General features: G+C 43.0%; 1 protein-coding gene and 1 long non-coding RNA gene across 2 annotated transcripts; one reads left to right on the top strand and one right to left on the bottom strand.

The window, feature by feature from the left end:
• Window positions 1-1,424: 1,424 nt before the first annotated feature.
• On the bottom strand, window positions 1,425-13,425 carry SIX4 (SIX homeobox 4). The gene is made up of 3 exons (XM_016198217.2): window positions 12,509-13,425; window positions 9,180-9,865; window positions 1,425-5,739 (listed from the first exon to the last, which is right to left on the bottom strand). Exons 1-3 carry the CDS (start codon window positions 13,357-13,359, stop codon window positions 4,946-4,948), a joined length of 2,331 nt encoding a protein of 776 aa, XP_016053703.2. The 5' UTR covers window positions 13,360-13,425; the 3' UTR covers window positions 1,425-4,945.
• Window positions 12,386-20,180, top strand: LOC148094070 (uncharacterized). The gene is made up of 3 exons (XR_015714995.1): window positions 12,386-12,415; window positions 14,747-14,966; window positions 19,683-20,180. It is a non-coding gene; the product is annotated as an uncharacterized LOC148094070 (long non-coding RNA).
• The last annotated feature ends 138 nt before the right edge of the window (window positions 20,181-20,318 follow it).

The raw sequence follows: 20,318 nt of genomic DNA, 5'->3' as shown, positions 1-20,318 counted from the left end.
AAATTCCTGCCTTCACTCTTGCCTCCTACCATGCCATTCTTCAAGGAATAGGCCTGGCGATATTTTAGTGTAAATCATGTTATATTTCCCTTACTTCTTAGACTCAAATCCAAACTATTTGGCACCGAACAGTAGAGCTCTCCCTGTGATGTGATCCCTGCCTCTCTCTCTGGCTGGATCCCCTATCACAGGACTCCCCGAGTTAGCACTGTGATGTAGCCGCCCTGCTCCCCCCTGGGGCCCTGCTGTTCCCTGTCTGGAATGCTCTTTTCTAGGTCTTGCTGGCTGGCTCCCTTCAATCATTCAAGCTTCTCTGCTGAAATGTTACCTCCTCAGAGACCTTCCTTGACCAATCTAATGTATATCCCCATCTCTACCATTCCCCATTCCTAATCCTATGACCCTGTTGACTTTATAGCACTGACTTAATGTACCTTATTTACTTACTTTACTAGCTCTTGTATTGACAATGGTGATGTGCAGAGGTAAATTTCCACATTTATTATTTCTTAAGAGAAACTGGAAAAGTGAGATACAATCATACAGCTGAAGGTCTCAAATTCCCATTGAGGGGTTTTATTTGATTTGCTAGTTTTCCAGGAGCCAAAAAATGTTTGAAGTAGGTCAGTGACCTTGTCAAATGTTTTAAAATATTTGTTTGGTTAAGATGTTATAAAATGTAATCACTTCATAATACTCTGACCCTATACTCACTTACTGAGACACTATTCACTTTAACTGGTTTAACTACATAGGAAATTGCTAAACTAAATAAATGAACTGAGTGACAAGAACATAAAAAAACCTAGGAGTAATATCTGAAATTAACTTGATGGTTTTAACTAGTTTTGTAATAGAATTGGACAATTCTACTTAATTGCTAGTCTCCTCTTCATTTCATTGTGGGAGGCATACAAAATCAGATACCATGTAATTTTAAAATTAGGACCAAACCGTACCAAGGCGAGTCTTCTACATACTCAGTAATGCAGTTCTGTCCCTAACTTTATGTCAAACCACTGGTGGATCCGACTGTTTAGTAAACCAGACTTTGGCTAATGGGAGTGCTTTAAAAGGTGGGTTATACTGAGCTCTTTCAATAAGATTGGGAATGGAAAGATCTTTGGACCTTTCAATTTAATTTCATTAGACCTTCTGGAGTACCAGATTCAGATTTTGGGGTACCCAAATGAGTAAGAAACATTTCTTTCCTTAAAGAAAACAGGAAATTAAATTAATCATTTAGCTCTGAGGATGCAGTACAGTTAAGTGAATGACATAATTTTGTAGAGACCAACAGATCATTTTCCCAAAATGACTCCTTTTGTCTTTATATTTGCCAGTCTATGAAATGTTTGTGTGGGTTTTTGCTTTTCTTTTTCCTTTGTTGCTTTTTTCAGGGAAAAATCACTTTCAGCACAAGGTATGTATAAATATAAAGTTTATTTAGCATAGTGTTTAGAAAAATAAGTTCACATCATTTCAGAAAACAAATAAAACACTTAATTGTCCAGGCATAAACCCCTATTACAGTACAACATACATACTTTAGATCTCTTTGGTTGGGTAATTAAGCACAGAAATGTTCTGGGACATGCTCTGTGTGCCATCACCTAACAGTGCAGTAAAGACTCTTGTTACCCCATCCCATGATATACATTCTGTATAGATTTTCTCTTTGTGTAAGGCACAGTAAAACCATATTGAGTATATAACTGGTTGCCTCTAAACATACAGTACATGCAACTAAAGAATAAAATTTTTTGAGAACCCTGAAAGCCAAAAGAGTCACATGCTATATAATTTTGATTAATAAAATGTATAGTTGTAATGTTAAATCAACATGATGTATCAATTAGATACAAAATAAATGTTAGGCTCTAATCATCTAAGTTCTAGGAAGGCTTTGAAACATCTTTTGTAAAATGTAATTCTTTCCCCCAGTTTTCCTGAATTATTTCTATTCTTATGATGAGATGATCTGTGAAAAACATTTTAAAGAATGAAGAACTTCTGGCTATGTACTAATGCACACTTGTCTAAGATGTAGCAGGGCAGGCTGCAACACATGCCCAATAATCCAACTTTTACCATGCAAGATGGAAGGGCATATACAAGGTGATTTAAGGTCAGTGTGCAATTTATCTACGGATTTTTATCTATGGCTATAGTGTCTACCTGCCTTTCGTAACACAAGAAAGGCACTGAAACGTGTACAATTCGTCTTTTCATTACTATAAATATACATGAGCTATAAAGCAGTACAACACAGGTGCTCTTGCTTGATTGAGGAACAAATGCACCTTCTCTTTAAACAATAGACTGTCTTTTACTAGATGTAACTAAGAGCTAAATGCCAAATTCTGGCTGATAAGAGTGCATAGTTAGGCTCACACCAAAAATCCCACAGCCAGCAACAGAGGTTGGGGTTTGCAGGGAGAGTCATTTACCCCTATTCTGATTCCTCTGTGGGGAACATTAGAGGGTCACTTGCAGCATCTTCAAGCATTGGTTTATGTAAGAGAGAAGTTCTGCCACATGAACTCCAAGGGTTCTGAGTCTGGCCCTTGGTATTGCAAAAGACATTTGCAATTCTGTGCATGGAGATCATGGGGTTTATCTTATTTCATTCACATATATATGGGCTATATACCAACTGGCCCGTATTTTACTGAAAGAACAGAAAAGAACAACAAGTTCTTTATAATGTGCATTGATTCTTACCTGGTATATTGTGTAGCTACCTGTAGTAATTGTAGGGTTATAATTACATTGTGTTGGGAGTATGAATGGATTTCCTAGGTAAGTCTTAAGTTTTGTGCTATCTTTTCTTTAAGGGAAAAAAGAGGAAGAACTGTGAATAAAAGAGGCTGATTATATTTTTGGAAGACATAGGAAACTTCTCCAGTTATGTATGTATAACATACATAACTTTTAAAACCTTCCCACCTCCCTTATTGGATGGGTATTTTTAAATAATTAACAAACTTTTGATATCCGCAGCAATCAAGTGGAAAACATCATTTTCATGTAAACTACACCACGTAACTAATCTCAGTAACATGATCAGCACACACCCAAAGAAAAAACAAGCCGTATAAGTAGTGGTGGAGTGGAACAGAACTCTTAAAATACCTGACTTTGTAAAAAACAAATGAAAAACATGTAGTTTCAGCAGTTTAGGAACAGTCCCCAATTCTATAAAAAAATTGGATCTAAGTTATCAAAATGATGGGAGAGGAATTCTTCATAGGGCTCTTCATCTATGCCTGCCACCTTCCATTTGCAGTAACGACAGAAGTTAAATCCTCTATGGCCCTTACTCAGCATGCTCCGCATGTAGTGATCTAGAGTGGATCCTCTGTTCTGATCTGAAAGCAAGCAAGATGTGGTGACATCCTGAGACCATTTCCCCACTTTTCTTGCTTTGCAGAGACCAGAGGCTTTATATTCACTACATAAAGGCATTTGCATTATTACAACTTGTGTTCAGAGTCCTGATAAAAACTATAACCACAGCTCACATTAGCCAACAAGCTTCTTCCAGAAACCCCAAAAGATTTACTTTTAAAGACATGATAATATAGTGCAAACAACAGCCATATGTCATAACGTAACAACTGATTCAAAACATTTAGAACTAAGTTTCAACAGGACGGAATTCCGCTCAATAGGCTCTACATACTCTTTCTTTACTTTAAATTGGTTGTTTTCATAGCCTACAGAACTGATTCTACATGGTCTATGCTTGTTATTTTCATTGTAATGAAAAGCATTAGCAATAATTAGTTGTTCATCCATTTGCATTATAAACATTATACATGATAATAAAAGTGAAACTTAAGTTCTTTGAATTTAAAGCAATTCTGTGGTGAAATTAACCCTGTGAGAATAGAAAAGAGCCATCAGTGCTTCTGTTGACACTCCTGTACCTTAGTGAGAATAATAAAAAGGCCACAAGGTAAAAAGGCACATAGAATTCTATATAAAACATATTTAAATGAATCAGAGAGCTGCTAAATAAAGAACGATGTGAAAAAAGGTACCAAAATTCCAATATTGGGAGTTGGATTTCCTGTTTCAGTGTTATTAATATTGACCTTAATAGATTCCTGATAAAAATCATTACTTTTAAAATCCTACAAAAAGTAAAACTTCGTTGGAAATAACTATGTTCACTTCCTGTTCAAACAATAAAAATAAATTAAACAGTAAGAAAACGTTTTTTCTTTTCAGTTCATAGTGTCTGAAGTATAAGAGAAACATATACAGCATAAATAAAATTCACTGTAATTACTCAAATCCTTGCTTATAGGACTAATATATTTACACTCATACTGAAATTTGTTTCAGAGTTTTTAGTGGAGTTGCAAACTTTCTCAGCCACACAGAACTATTAGCAATCACATTTGGAAATGTGTAGAGACAAACCAAGATTTTCACAAAAATGCTGAAAAACAGAAATGCAAATATTCAAAAATATACCCTTAGAATAGTGTCGAGTACCGTTTATGCTACTGAACCTTATCAATGCCCATGGAGTAAAAGTAAACAAAAGGGATTGTATTGTTTCTAATGCTCTGCAGTGATACTTAATTTTGTTAGGTGCATACATTTTTAATTTAAAAAACTATCAAGTTCCATTTGACCTCAGAATTATATTAAGTCAACCAAATGATACACTTTGACTTGATATATTCCATCTTGTTCCTTTGTCTCCATCTATTTAAAAGAGAACATATGTGAAGAAAGGCTGCAGTAATGCAGTTCTACTCCTGTATATTTAACTGTGATCTTCATGCAGATCAATCCAAAGTCTCTTGACTGCATTTACTTGCAAAACTAGTGTTTCCCTTTAAATGGGAAAATGCTTTATGTCCTCAGGGCTTCGTGGAAAGATTTGCTGGCTGATGCCAGAAAAAAAAAAGGGGGGGGGAGATAAAGTTTATAAGTCTTGCATATCTTCATCCAATTGGACAGTTTGGAGCTTGGCAAGCTCTTTTTTGTCTGTTTCCAGGTCTTCACAAACAGTTTCAACCATGCCCTCTAGGACATACTTGGATTTGGAGTCCAGCATCATTAAGTTGCTTGTGGTTTTGCTCTCTGAATTTAAGAAATTCTCTTTTATGTTAGTTACTGATTGCAGAACCAACCGATGCTCTCTGACAAAATCCTGGTGTACCGCTGGGGAGGGGTGACCCACCTGATCTTCAACTGCAGGAACTATTTCCCCAAGGGCAGCCTGGGTCATGGGGACAGACAATAGATCTTGACCAGTAACAAGGGAGCAGTTCTGAAGAGTTGCATAGTTAGTGTTGCTGACAGATGTCACAGTAGATTTGCTTGCCACAGGTGCAGACATTGGCTGGCTATCAGCAATGTCAGGGTTTAGTTCAGTGGGATTTAGTAGGGTAGGGGGAGTCAGGGAAAAACTGTGAGTTGGGGATACATTAACTAATGAGGAGGCAAGTGGATGGAGGCCACTCCCCGAGATATTTTCAGAGGACAGATTTGCATTTACTTGTGCATTCTGATTGACAGGCATCAACTGAGAAAATACCAGGCTCCTCTCCAAGCCCTCTTGTTTAACAGATCCTATAGTCTGGCCTGAATTAGGAACAGTGTATACCACTGCACTGGGCGCAAGGGAGCTCAAGAAAACCTTTCCTTGCTGGACTGTGGTAGACTCACTTGTAAATGTGCTCCCATCTGAAGTGCTTGAATTTACTGAAATATTACCTAAAAAAAAAAAAGTACAGATTATCATTGATTAAACCGATAAGGAAAGAAAAAAAGTTACTTTTTTACACACATGATTTTCCTCAGGTTCAGGAAAAATCACTTTGAGCACTTAAAACTACAGATTCCCAGGCTCTTCCCCTAAGAATCTGGCTTAGTAAGTCCTAGAACAGGTGCATTTTTAACCCCCTGAAGAATTCTGATGACCAAGTGGGAGTGAGAACTACTGGTTTTAGAAACCAAGTGTGAAAAAAATCTTTTCCAAGATCTAATTTTAGTCAAGTTCCTAGTTCATAAAGAATATTCATTAATTTCCATAAGACCCAACTTGTTATCTTTCAATTAATTGATAGTTATTGCTAACTCTGCCAGTTAGAACTAGAAAACACAAATGCAAAATAAAATGCCTTTGTTCAGGACAAGCTCAGTAACTCACATAAAATATAAATGGAAATGTAGAAAATGCCACATAAAATGAGTTACCCTGGGGCTTAATGTTAACCATATAAACCTGTACAGACAAGTTGCAAACTTTTGCCAAACTAACCATAAAGTAATGTCAAGTCAACAAAACATTCAGTAGGTTTTGTTTTTCTTTTCTTGGGCCAGTTCTGAATTTTCACTGTTGTAATGATAATAATGAAACATGCTTTTAAAAATATAGGTTAATATAAAGAACTAGAGCTAATGCTTTTCTGAAAGGTTTAAGTCTTTTGAGGCTCTTGCTATTTTGGTCTGCAGAGACCAGAAGTAGAAAAAGAAATGTAAGTAGAAAGCTGAGATGTTCAAATCAAGTAATTCAGTCAATGTCAATGAATCAGACCCTAGCCCCACTCCCACCGTCAAATAAAACCCTTTTCTTTCTGAGTCTTTACATAGGCACAGTGAAAGGATGGCAATTATCTTGCCACCGATAGAAAAGTGGACTTGGGGGAATTCTGTGACAGAAGTTTCAGAAGGGCTGTTTACCCTGATTTTGAATTAGATGTTCAGTAAACTCTTTACTATTTTGAGAAAACAGTCCAATAATAAAGGCAATTCACCTAAAACATTTGTTTTTGAAATACTACAGTAATTGTGATTATATTACCACCTATATTGATAAATCCATGTCACAGGGCTGTTTATGTCTTTCCAAACATTTTAAAGCACCCTCAATGCAAAAGAATGTCTTTAAAATAAAATGAAAGGAAAACAAATGCACTATATTTGAACTTAAAAAAAATTAACCACCCAAAAGTATTCATCATGGAAATAACCGTGTTAAGAAAAACATTTCTATGTATGTCTGGGCTCTTCCCTAACAAATGTTTGTTCTAGGCCAAATGAATGAAAAGGTTTTTATTTGAAAACGTTTATCTTCAACTTAAGTATGCCTCAAAATTCCTGTTGACTGCTAAACTGTAGCAAAAAATATCTGAAGTAAATGTTTATTTTCTTGTGTTATGTGGTTGTGAAATTGTCAGTGCATATGTGAACAAAATAGTTATTTTTTGATAGAGCCATAAACAACATAAACGTGACATTTTCCCCAATTGCTATTGAATATAAAGTAGTATTTCTGAATGTGTAGGAATTATTATATAAGTGAAGGGTGAAAAGCTGATGTGATCTAAAAGCTGACATTTAAATATAACTACAATTAAATTACAAATTGAACAATAATTTCAAAATCAGCTAAAATATCCAATTGAAAAATGATACAGGTACAAAGTATAACTTTGTAATGATGGTAAAATAAAAGAAAAAAACCCCTTATTTTTCAGATTATAAAGTGAGAAAAAGATGTAGATATTCTGCTTTCCCATATAAATTCCACCTATATAGGAAGATTATCTTGTCTGGATATTTTTAAGAAAGCCTCAGGTATTTCTTTTTGAGAAAGGCTGAATCCCCAAGTTCTCTATTAAGAACTTCAATCCACAACTACTATAAAGAAACATTGCTTCCTGGACCCATCTGGTTAAACTTAAACCTTCAAGTCACCCAGACAGTCTAAGGACTGACAGCTCTGTTATTTGAGCTTAGCTTTTTAAACTGAAAATGCTATTCTTATTCATATTAAACACCCCATTTTAAAAATTAGTCAATAGTTTGCAATAATTTTCTATGGTAGCACTTTTCTAGGTTACATGTGAAAAATATTTCTGCTTTTCTCCTTGCCCAACCTATATACTGGGGGTTTTGGTCAAATATGTACTCTAAAATGTTACATACTGCTTGGAAATTTCCTAAAGAAAAGAGTTTAAATCCACATTAAATTATTATAAAACTAAGCACTTTGGGTTTCCCTGTGGTTTTCATATTTTTGTCCTATGTTGGACAGTGACTTAGCTTAATCCTTTCCATAACCTGGAACAATGAAAAAATAAATAGTATGCTGCAGAACTGTTGTTTTACTGCCATTTTACCTGAAGAGAAACAAACGTACTGAATGGAATTTACTCCATAACAATTTTTCCATTAATGCCTCAAATAAGCTAAAGTAGATCACAGTTGTTATAAATTGATTTTTTTTTTTTTAAATAAAAACCATTTTATAGGAAGCTGACCTTTAAGGCAAACAATTACTTATTTTGTGTTGGTAAAACAATCTGTACTTTCAGATTTGTTGGCAGGAAGGTAAACATGCGTTAACATCTCATACGCCTGAAGTCAAGGGGATATGTAAACTTCACCGCCATTCTAACCATTCCTGTTTCTATATAGAAAAAAATGACATAGAGCCATCCAGACTTGGTTAAAGTCAGTGAAGGACTGGCATATCAGCTTCCGGTTTCCCCAAGTTTAGATCAGTGCTTTCCTTAGCAGATTGTCTTTAGTAAAGCCACAAACGCATAGATTGAGGCTTATGGTTGCCCTCACTAATAAACCTGCATTTAGAAGGTGAGTAGACATGTGGAGCAACAGACCCTCCATCACGTATTCTTCTGGTCTGTCTCTAGATCTATTAGTCTTAGCTAAAGAAGGAACACGAATCACACAGTTGATCCAGTCTTGCTCTTCTAAAACACTTTTTGGTCAAGTAAATAATGCTTAGGTAAAGTGGACACATTCTTATCAACTGCTTCACTAATTTTGTGTTCTTAGCAATGTTATTAATTTTTAATCTTAAAATGTCAAACAATGGGTTATTTTGTAAGCACCGATTGACTTATCATATTTCTATACTCAGAGACCTCAAAAGACTTGCTATGAACTGTATTTTTCCATTCAGTTGTTAGGGAAATACAAGCCCATCCCCATGATGCCAGGGAACCAGGCAAGCTGCGTATGACATGGACGTTGTGAAGGAGAAACAAATCACGGCCATTCTGCAGCTGTGGCCGCCAATAGGGTACCTGAACAGTCACGTCAATCCGCAGCTCTCACCAAGTGCGTCACTTACAGCAGCTGGCTAAACATTACTGGTGCCTTATAGTACCAAATGAGAATTTTACCTTGTGAAGCGGCCCCTGAAACAGGAGGCAGCTGCAGTGGAGAGAATCCAACGCTCCCATTAAGAAACTGGCTGTTTGCTCCGGAATTGGGGATCTGGACAATGCCATACTGATTAATTTGCACTGGTGTAGTAAAAGTCACGACAGAGCCTCCGTCCTGGGAAGCCACTGTTTGGATGCCTTCTCTTTTCACCTCAGTGCTGGGGATCAGCCCTGGGAACGACACAGGGGCACTGGGGCTGTAGGAGGTGGTGGCTGCTGAGTTAGCTGAAGAACTCTGGAGGACTTTGAATTCCTTCACATCCTGGGAGGTAGAGCCCAGTATGTCAGTCATGGATATACCATTACTCACAATGTTTGATGCCATTTTGGGTGGGTTCAATGACACTGTTTGTGTATTTCCCACATTTAGTCCATTAAGGATAACTCCGTTAGGTCCCTGAATGAAAGAATTACCATTAAGGAAGACAGGTGAAGTACTTGCAGGTACCAAGCTTCCATTCAACAAAACTCCGGAAGAGCTTAATATCTTAGCATTTCCAATTTGTTGCATGTACACTGGCTCCATGTGACCAGAAAGGCTAAGGCTGGTGACACCATCGGATGAGCTGGAGAGTGGATGGGGAGACAAATCCTCATGACCCTTGCTGGATTCATCTTCAGTGCTGGGGTTGCCGTCTGACTCACTGCATTGAGGGGGAGATCAAGACATTAAGAAGGTCAGGAGGCTGACATTCTACATAGTGCCATTTGTTTGGAAAACCAGCTTCTAACCCCATTGAAGACAGCATTTAAGAAAAGCACAGCAGGAAATCTTTTACTTTCCTTTAAGCTATGCGGCCTTTCAGCAGATTCTGACCAGACAGAAAATCTGGGAAGATGTAAACTCAACTACTGTAGTAGGATTTACAGGAGAATTGTTTTTATAGCATTGGAGTTATTCTTCACTGTTAAATATGCCACTATCTATACCACAGAAAAAACTCATTAAATGATTCGGTGGGTCTTTCCTGTTTAGGAACTCCTTCCCCTCCCTTTACACCAATTCACATTAGTGTAATTTTGAAGGTAAATGAAAGTGCCAAAGGAGCAGGAGGTGGAAAGTGTTGTTTTGTTTGCCAGTTAGTTAACAAGAGATCATTTTCTCACCTGCTCCCAAACTTCTACTCCACAAGACTGACAACTCTTTCATTCAACAAAGTGGCTGGCCTTGTAGGAAAGGCACTTTCAACCCAAGAACCGTTTTGTGCAGTCGCCCTTGAATCCAAAGGAAGCCATAGGGGCCTATTTAACATACACCATCCAGGGCCCTGGTGAGGTGGAGGGAAAGGGTGGGTCACTCAGCTGCCCAATAACTACCAGACTCCTCCCCAGCACCCTCGGTCCTTTGGTTCCAGACAGGACTGTGTTTCTTAGCTCCCTGACTTGGGGGGAATAACAAATCTGGGGAAGGGTAGTGGTGGGGGTTTCCCATTTGGTCTGAGGGTGGGCGGGGGAGGATGATGGCAGATTGGAAGCGCGGCGAGACTTGGCCCAGCAGAAGATCCGACATCCCTGCAGTGCCCGGCGGTCGTTCGCTTTCATGCCGAGGGGAGGGGATTACCCGGGCTTTGGGCTGCGGGGCCAGGAGCGCAGAAAGCACTTTGATTTACGAGCTGAGGCTGAGCCGCCGTCGCCGTCTGCGAGGGTGACTCACCGGGGGTACGGGTAGGAGGTAGATCCGGAGAGGGGCCTAAACCAGGCAACTGGGCTCGGGGCGGGGGTGTAGGGTTGGGGGAGGAACGAGGCAGAGAGAATGTGGTGAAGGAGACCCAGGGAACGCGCCTCGCCCGGGAGCGGAGGCTGCAGGGCAGCTGGCCTGCGTCCGGCGCCCGCTCTCCACCCTCTGTCCCCAAATCCCCGGGATCCTTGGCTTCAAACGGGAACCGGGGCAGGTGGCGTGGCGTTACCAGTGCATCTCCTCCGAGTCTCTGGCAGGCCCGACGGAGGGTGCCCGCAGGTCGCAGTGCGCGTTTTGTTTTGGTTACGGCGAGGCCGGCCTGCGGCCAGCGCCTCGCTCCCCACCTGGGGATAGGAACTTCGGAGCCGGCGCGCCCCGCAGGAGCGCAGGGGCGGGGGCGGGCCGCTGCGGGCTCTGGAATGCGCCCGGCGAGCACCTTCGCCGGGGCCGGGCCGGGCAGGCTCCCGGGCTCCCAGATGTCTTCCCCGAGCAGAACCTTAGCGCTGCGTTTGGATTCTCTCTCTCCTATCCCCGAGGGGCTAGAGACACCACCTCTTTAGGCGACCTTCTGACTTTACGTCGCCCAAAATTCAGACACACACACACCCCAGGTGTCTAACTCGGGAGAACCCACAAAAGAGGTGGAAAGCCCGATTATATCCTACCAGTCGGAGGAAAAAAAGGCCCTACCAGTCAAAAAGTTCAAACCCGCCAGGGTGGGCGCTCTGGAGGTGCGGAGTTGGTAGCACCCCCACTCATCCCTGCTGTCCTTATGCCCGCAAGCCCCCTCCTCCAACCGCCGTACCAGGCGGGAGCCACGCTGTGTTACGGGGCCCAGGAAGCAGCTCTCCAGCCCCAGTACCCCAGCGGCACTGAAACCCGACCCGAACGAGTTCAGAATCAGGTTTCAAAACACCGCAGAGCCGAGCCGCACCAGCACCCCACGTTGCCGCGGCCGCGAAGGGAACCTCGGCGGGCAGAGTGAATGATTAACTCTGTCATTTAAAACCTCGACGGCCCCAGACCCCCTTCTGCGCAGCCAGCCCCCACCAACACTCTCCGCGCTCTAGAGCGGCCCGAGCGACCTCCCGCAGGCGCACGCGCGGGGGGGGGGGGCAGGGGGCGCAGCGGCCTCCTGGGGGTCGGGGAGGGCGCGCGCGCGCCCCGAGGGTGCGACCCCGCGGACGTGCGGACCCCCGGCGCTGGCAACCTCCGCCGGCCTCCGGTGGCAGCGAGCGTGGCCTTCCCGGCGCCTGCACACGCTCCTTCGCCCCGCCAGAACCAGGGAGAGAGTGGCAACTTCAAAGCCAGAGAGATGGGGGTGGGAAACGGGGCAGCAGTGACCAGCCGGGGTGGGGGCGGGGACTGAGACCTAGGCGGGCGACGAGAAACTTCTGGGGGGGAGGGTAAGCAGTGAGGTTCCCCCGCCCCTAGCCTCCGCCGCCCCCCTTTCCCCGTCCGGGAGAGAGGTGGGGGGCGGGGAGAGGTGGGCAGCCGGACCAGGCTGGTGGGGAAGGTAAGCGCCATGTTTGCGAGCGCTAGGAGGAAAAGAAAGCTGGGAAGGGGGTGGGGGAGACGAAGGCGGAGGGGGAGGAAAGTTGGCGCTCACCTTTTGGACTGGGTCTCCGAGGGGTTCCGATCGCGCTGCCGCCGGTTCTTGAACCAGTTGCTGACCTGGGTGAGGGAGAGGCCGGTGATCTTGGCCAGGTGCCGCTTCTCGGCGGGCGAAGGGTAGCGATTCTGCTTGTAGAGCTCCTTGAGCGCGTTGCGCGACTTCTCCTTGAAACAATACACCGTCTCCTCGCCGTCCCAGATGGTGCGGGGCAGGGGGAATTTCCTGCGGAGCCGGTACTTGTCCACGGCGCCCAGCGGCCGGCCGCGGGCTCGTTCGGCCTCGGTGTAGCGCGCCTTGTACCAGAGCTGCTGCAGCAGCGGGTGGTTGGCCGACTCGAAGCTGTGGCTCTCGAGGATGCTGTAGAGCTCGGGGTAGATGCCCTGGTGGAAGGCCACCAGCGCCCGCGCCTTCAGCAGGCTCTCGTTGCCACGTAGCAGGTCGCTCTGGGGCAGGGACCACAGGAACCGGGCCAGGCGGTCCAGGTTGCCCCCCTGCTGCAGCGCCTCGCACACGCAGGCGACATGGTCGGGCGAGAAGGCCAGCGTGGTCTGCGCGGCGGCGGCCGCGGCGTGCTGGTGCCTGCCCAGAAGTTCCGAGCGGAGTTGTACCTGATCCGCCGCCGCTCCGGCCGCCGCCGCCGCGGCCCCTTCCTCTCCTCTCACCCTGGCGGCGGCGTCCCCCGGCTCCAGGGCAAAAGGGGCTGGAGCCGGGGGGCTCAGCCCAGCCGCCGCGCCCCCCGCCACTTCTCGAGGCGCCTCCTGCCCTTCCGAGGCGCTTTCCATCCCATTCTCCTGCTTGATGTCCGCCGCACTTGCAATCTGCCCGGTGGGGGAGGAAGAGGACATTTTTTGTTGTTTATTTTCCTCCCTCCCTCACTCCCTCGCACTCTTTTCCTCTTTCTTTCCCCCGCTCTTACTCCTCCTTCTTCGTCTCCCTCCCCCCTCCCCCCCTCCGGAAAGCCCACTCCCTCCCTCCCGGTTTCGGCTGGATCTGGCCGATCAGGTTTCCCCCCGGCCACGCAGTCACCATTAAGATAGCTGCTAGAGCAAAGTAGTGTAAAAGGATCGCCGCTCGCCGCCGCTCCCCCAGCGTGACTCCGCGGCCGGCCGCATACTATATGGCACCGCCGCCGCCGGCCGCGCCGCGCCGCCCCATTGGCTGCCTGGCGCGCGGAGGGGGCGGGGACGGCGGCTGCCCTCGCCGCCCGCCCGCCTCCCTCTCCACCCCTCGCCTTTCCCTCTCCCCCTGACCCCGGGCACCTACACCTGGAGGAAAACACCGACCTTTTTTTCAGGCCGTGTTCCCGGGTGGGAAATTACCTAATGTGGCCTGAAAACTGGACAACAGACTCTTTCAAAGACAGTCCCCGCGATTCCAGAGGGAATATTAATTGTGTGGCCTAAAGGTCCGCATGCGAAACTCTTTAACAAAGAGACACCTCCCCACCCCCCCGTCAGTATTCAGATGTCAGAATTTCAAAGACATCTCAGAAGCTTCCCTATCTTTCTACTCCCCTTTTCCTCCCCGTCTTTCTGACGTCTTTATTATGAGTATTCAAAAGGGTCAATAATAGGATGGCACTAGGGAATGTCCTAAGCGGGAAGCAGTGACAGTAAATTAAAATGACAAAGAGAGAAACCGGCTCGGAACCTTAAAGGAAGGGGTACAGATAGCCCAAGGAGAAGACAAAAACAAAAAGTGTGTTTCAAAAAAATGTGTTTCATTTTAAGTCACCTGAAAGGCTGCCAGTCCAGCTGAGTTTAACATAAGCATATAGAATATTTAACCATGCTTATCCAGGGTGAGTAGGGTGGAAAAGATCCAAGCTTTAGATTTAGATAACTATGTAAATTTAAGTCTTCTGTACGAACTTTTTTTTTTTTTTTTTTTTAATGTAAGTGTATGAATAGTTGTTTGGAGATGACATTCCCGGTAAAAACATCATCTCTGCGTGCAGGTGTCTTGGGGAGATCAGTGCAGGATCAGCAGCTCTTTTCCACAGCATGGACAGATGGAAGACTGCCCTCTGGTTTGAGGTGAAGTGCCTGGGGGTGGAGTCTGCTGCTCTGCAGTTATGTCTCTTACTTTCAGGTTTTTTGTGTAAGGTCTTAGCTCAAAAAAGGTTGAACCCATCTCCGTTTCTCTGATTACCGTGAGTCGGTTGGGTCCACTTGATGGTGCTTTTTCTCAAAATCCAACAATTTAATGACATCATCTTTACCTTTATTTCAGGGTGGCTTCGTGTTGCTTCTGCTTCGCAATTACCCATAACTGCCTACTTCAGCATATTCTAAAGCAGCCGTTTAGGTCACCTGCTGTCATGATGAACTTGGTGAAGTTCTCTTTTTCATTGGACAGGCTGCATTTTATTGCTGGTCAACCAAAATGTCCTTGGATTTTGTACTTAATTTACGTTTGTACAACCGTAATGAAGCTAGCACCGACTTCTCTGGTAGGTTTAAAATTCATAATCATGGAAAAAACCATGTGTTTCTACCCCCTTGGAAATGCCCAGTTAGATTTTGAGGTTCAGGACAATATCTGAGATTCATATCTTCCTTGAATTTTTAAATTTATGCCTTTTACTTTAGAAGAATTTTGACTTACAGAAAAGGTAAAAAAATGAGTATAGAAGCCCTGGCTGGGTAGCTCAGTTGGTTATTGAATCGTCCTGATATGCCAGCAAATGGATGTTTCTCTCGCTCTCTCCCCCATCTGCCCTCTTTCTCTAAAATCAATTAAAAAAAGAGTACAAAGCTTTCCCATACATTCTCTTCCTAATTTCCCCTAATGTTAGCATCTTACATTGTAATAATACATTTATCCAAACAAATTAATGTTGGTGCAATACTATTAACTAAACTCTAGACTTTATTTGGATTCACCAGTTCTTCCACTAAGGTCTACCTCCTGTTCTACGATCCAATCCAGTATACCACATTACATTTAGTTCCTTGAATTTTAAAAGCATATTTATCAAAGTGAAGTAGACAGGAGGTAGTGTGGTTTAGTGGAAAGGATGTGGATTTGGGGATCAGCTAGCTAGACATAGGTTTAATCCTAGCTCTGCCATTTATTAGCTATTTAACTATAAAAAGTGGACAGGATTGTTGTGAGGATTAAATGAGATAAGATGTGCCAAAAAGCACCTGGCACATAATTAATCTTTCATATTTGTTTATATTAATCTTTTAAATATTTGTTATCTTCCTCCTGATAGTGCAAAGTAGGAAATTTTCAGTTGTATATACCTCAGGAAAATTCACTTGTTTATGTTATAGGGCTATCCAAGTTCAGGTCATAGAAGTCTTCTTCAGATGTATTATCTATCAAATATAGTGCATTGACTTGGAAAACCATTTACTGGGTTTCTCTGTATGTCTTCTGTATAGTGCCCCGCAGAGCACCAAGTTCAACAGATTATATAGAAGCAACAGTGACCTTTTGTTGATATCTGTAGCCTGAACTACATTGGTATTCTATAGCTCCAGGAGGAGATTCCTGTAGGACCAGAATGAAATCCAACACCAGGCTCTGGATTCCTTTAGCGGGCTGAGCCTCAGAGCTCATTCCGGCAGCAATTCAAAGTGGATTGGAAGTCCTTGACTCAAACGTGGTCAGCTAGAATGGAACACTAGACTTGAGGGTGTGTAGAATTAACCTTAGAACATTGGTTTTGCCAAATAATTTGTAAAATTGTTGAGTACTTGCCTCTACTTCTATGTCTGCCGTGCTGTGAACGTGGAGTCTGCTGTGCTGATATGCAGTCTACAGCCGTGTTGTAAGTTGGGAAAACAGGGTTAAGGCTGGGTTTGTTGGAGAGTGAAAACCAAGCTGCTTGTTTCTTTATCTTTTCCTTCCTGCCTGAAGATAGCGATGAGAGTATAGGAAAATGTTTTGCCCTTTTAGTGTACTGAAGAAAACTTGGTCCAGCACAAAATGTTACACTTTGCTTGAATCTTCCACATAGAGGAGGTGTTCCATCATTATTTAGTGACCAGTGGGTGATGATATGTAGTCAGCATTTCTAAAGGATCATTCATTTGCCAAACATTTATTAAGTTCTCATTAAGTACAAGGTATTGTATCAGGCATTGAAGGATAGAAAGATGAATAGTTTGGGGTCTCTGATACTGATGAGTGTAAACGCTAGTGGGAGAGAAAAAACATTCATAAGTAAATACTTTCCAGGGTATGGGAACGGTGAGGGTAAAGAGACTCATTTTGAAAGGAGGAGGGCAATGAGGAGTGGAGTTTTAGCTGGGCTTTAAGGACAAGAATTTTGAGAGAACAAGGATAGAGCTCATTAGAGGCAGAGGGAACAAACTGAGTAAAGCATGGAACCATGAAGTTATGTGGTATATTTCTGAAATACTGAGTAATCCAGTGTGTCTGAAGTATGGGTTTTATGTAAGTGTGTGGTGAGAGATTAGTTTAAAAGGCGTGTTGGGGACAAATTACGAAGGACTTTGAGTGAAACACTCAGTTTGCTGTGGGATAGTGGACAGAGCAGTCCTTCTACAGTGCTTACGTCTGTAATATCATGGCCATAGTTGATAGGTCTAAGGATGGTCACTTGCCCTAAACTAAAACAGTCAATACTTTTCTGGGGTTTTAAAAACTTGTATGAGGAGAATAGTTAAGACTGGTAGAGGGAGCCTTGGATGTAATGCTTGGGAGTCTTCAGTGACCAGGCTACCTGCCTGTGGGGATGCTGATGAACAGTAGGTGACAGGAGGGTGACTTAGGGAGTTGCACAGGTAATAGTGGAGAGAAAAGATCCTGGCGGAGATGGAATGAGTGTCAGGTTCTAGTCATCTCCTAGGTATAGCAGTATTCTTGCCTTTTTGTGGTGATATGAATTTCCCCAGGGGCTGGAAACCCCACTTGAACTGGCCTAGGACAAAAGAAGAGTTTATTGGATCATGATACCAAACAATGTAAAGAGCAGGAGTGCAGCTGGTTAGACTGGAAGACCCGCTGTCCCATTTCACTTGTCTCTGCCTTATTCAAGTTAGTTTTCGTTTTTCAAAGGGCTTTCCCCAGAAGGTTTGGAACCACGGCTCTCAGTAGTTTCCAGCTCACATTTTCCAACCTCTTTAATGAAGCTGAGCTGCTTTTCCCTTACCGCTAATTTGAAAAATTCTAGGGAAGATTAAAAAAAAAAAAATCTTTATTGATTTCAGAGAGAGGGGGGGAGAGAGAGAGAGAGATAGAAATATCAATGATGAGAGTCATCATTGATCAGCTGCCTCCTGCATCCCCCCAACTGGGGATCCAGCTGAAACCCAGGCATGTGCCCTGGCAGGGAATCAAAGGGCGATCTCCTGGATCTTAGGTGGATGCTCCACAATTGAGCCACACCCAGCAGGGCTCTAGGGAAGATCTTTGATTGGTCCAGTAAGGGTTGTATGTCAGCACCCTGGTAGGAGGGCCAGCACTGCCTTCTTAGGCCCATTGAGAAACACTGCCCCAGAGAGGTAGAATCTACTCTTTTTTTTTTCTAATCCTCACTCGAAGATATTTTTTCCATTGCTTTTCAGAGAGTAGAAGGGAGAAAGAAGAGAGGGAGAGACAGAGGGAAACATTGATGTGAGAGAAACACATGGATTGGTTGCCTCTCACATGCGCCATGACTGGGTGGGGGTCAACCTGCAACTGAGGTACCTACATGCCCTGGGCCAAAATCGAACCTGAGACCTTTCATTCTGTGGGCCCACACTCTAACCACTGAGCCAAATCTGCTAGGACTAGAATCTCCTCTTAACTGAGGTAGGAATGCTAGAGGATGAGCAGATTTGGGAAGAGTGGTCCATTGTTGGGATGCATCTGTCTTCAGAAATGTAGGAAACTTGATAATTTTGTGGTTTTAACATAAGCTGAGGTTCTGTTTGATTCAGAAACCTGGTGCTATCAGTGCTTTCCTTCTCAAAGTTTTCTGACCATTCTGTGTTAGTGAACCCACCAGTAATAGTGGTGTACATTTCAGTTTCTATTATGTATAAGGCGTTGTAGTAGAGCCTTTGTTTATGTACATATTGTGAAATTTAATCATTACAGCAATCCTGTGCAGTGTATTATATGGAGGAAGGAAACAGGCAAGGGAGAATAAGAAATTTGGCTCAAAAACAGGACTGTCTGATTTAAAACGATAGGCTTTTCCCATTATATTACATTGCCTCTTTTAGATACTAGTGCTATTAATATTCATACTATTACTATTAATAATGGCTAACAGTTACTGAGCTTGTACTCTTAAGTACTGTGTTAAGCACTTTAAATATCTCATTCAATCTTTACAAGTGTTATGCTCAGCTTATAGTTGGGAAAACTGAGGCTGAGGTCATGTACCTAGTAAGTGATGAAGCGCACACTTGAATCCAGCCAAATCTGTAAGCAGTACTTTCTACTATCTCTAGCTCTATAATTATTGCTGCAATGGCGAAAAATTTTATTTTCTCACTGATCATATTTATTCTATCAACAGAAGTTTTCTGCTATGTTAAAATATAAAGACCCTAAAAGCTGTCTTTATTCTCAGAGAGCTTCACTCTGAGTCATGTAACTGGTCTGGATGTGTTCTCTCTCAATAAGACAATAGCAGCATAACAAGCCTCCAGGTTAGCACAGCATTTGGTATTGCCTATTTTAGTAAACTTACCTTTGGTTTGATCTTGTTAGTGAACAATATTATGATCAAGCAGATGACATGACTTATTTATTAGGTGAATCTCTGACATCTATAGACTAATATAAAGCCCTGTGCTGCCATGGCCTGCTTTGGTCTGTTGTTTCCCAGATGTGGTACTCAGTTGTTTGTTAGGTTTCCCCTTCATATCCCATGGAAGTCCAAACTGTATTTTCACATTGTGGATTGGTTGCCTACTGGGTTCACTGTTTAAAAAGGTGGGAGTTGGAATGTTCCTTTTAATGTTTTTATTGAAAAGAGCAGAAGTGCTATGAAAAGTTTAGTTTACTGATTTTTTTTTTAGAGAAAGAGGGAGGGAGGAAGAGAGGGAGGGAGGGAGAGGGGGGAGAGAGAGAGAAAGAGGGAGGGAGGGAGGGGAGAGAGAGAGAAAGAGGGAGGGAGGGAGGGGAGAGGAGAGAGAACTTGTTGTTCCACTTATTTATGCATTCATTAATTGATTCTTGTATGTGCCCTTACCAGGAATTGAATCCACAACCTTGGTGTATCTGGACTACGCTCTATCCAACTGAGATACCTGGCCAGGGTAAAAAGTTTAAATTACTACGAATGTCTACAGCTGGTTTTCATTGTATGGGTTGTGAAAAGTTTTGTGTTCATGTCCACTTCTCTTGATGGTATTTGGGTCAGATTATACAAGATAATGCTTGGCATAAAAAATTTTTCACATTACACTACTATTGATAGTCAATCACTCATTTTTCATTTAGTCTACTTATTCAGTAAGTATCAACAAATCCTTGTTATGCAGATGAATACGATGTGTCCCTTATAGTGGGAAGAGTTTTATTTTCTAATAGAGCTGTTTACAGACTTCACTTTGCAGCCTTGATAAATGCAGCGAATGCGGCTTACAAGTTCCCAAGAGATTCAGGCTCTCAGATCTTAGAATTGCTGACATAAAGTGTATATTCTTTTTTTTTTTTTTTTTAAATATATCTTTATTGATTTCAGAGAGAGAAAAGGAGAGGGAGAGAGAGAGATAGAAGCATCAATGATGGGAGAGTCATTGATCAAGCCCACAACGGGGCATGTGCCCTGACCGGGAATCGAACCGGATCGCCTGGATCCTAGGTAGACAGTCAACCGCTGAGCCGC

Source organism: Miniopterus natalensis, chromosome 1 (genome assembly GCF_054644295.1).
Source record: "Miniopterus natalensis isolate mMinNat1 chromosome 1, mMinNat1.hap1, whole genome shotgun sequence".
Taxonomy (NCBI): domain Eukaryota; kingdom Metazoa; phylum Chordata; class Mammalia; order Chiroptera; family Miniopteridae; genus Miniopterus; species Miniopterus natalensis.
Note: the sequence above shows the minus strand (reverse complement) of the source record. Positions and strands in the feature narration are given on the sequence as shown.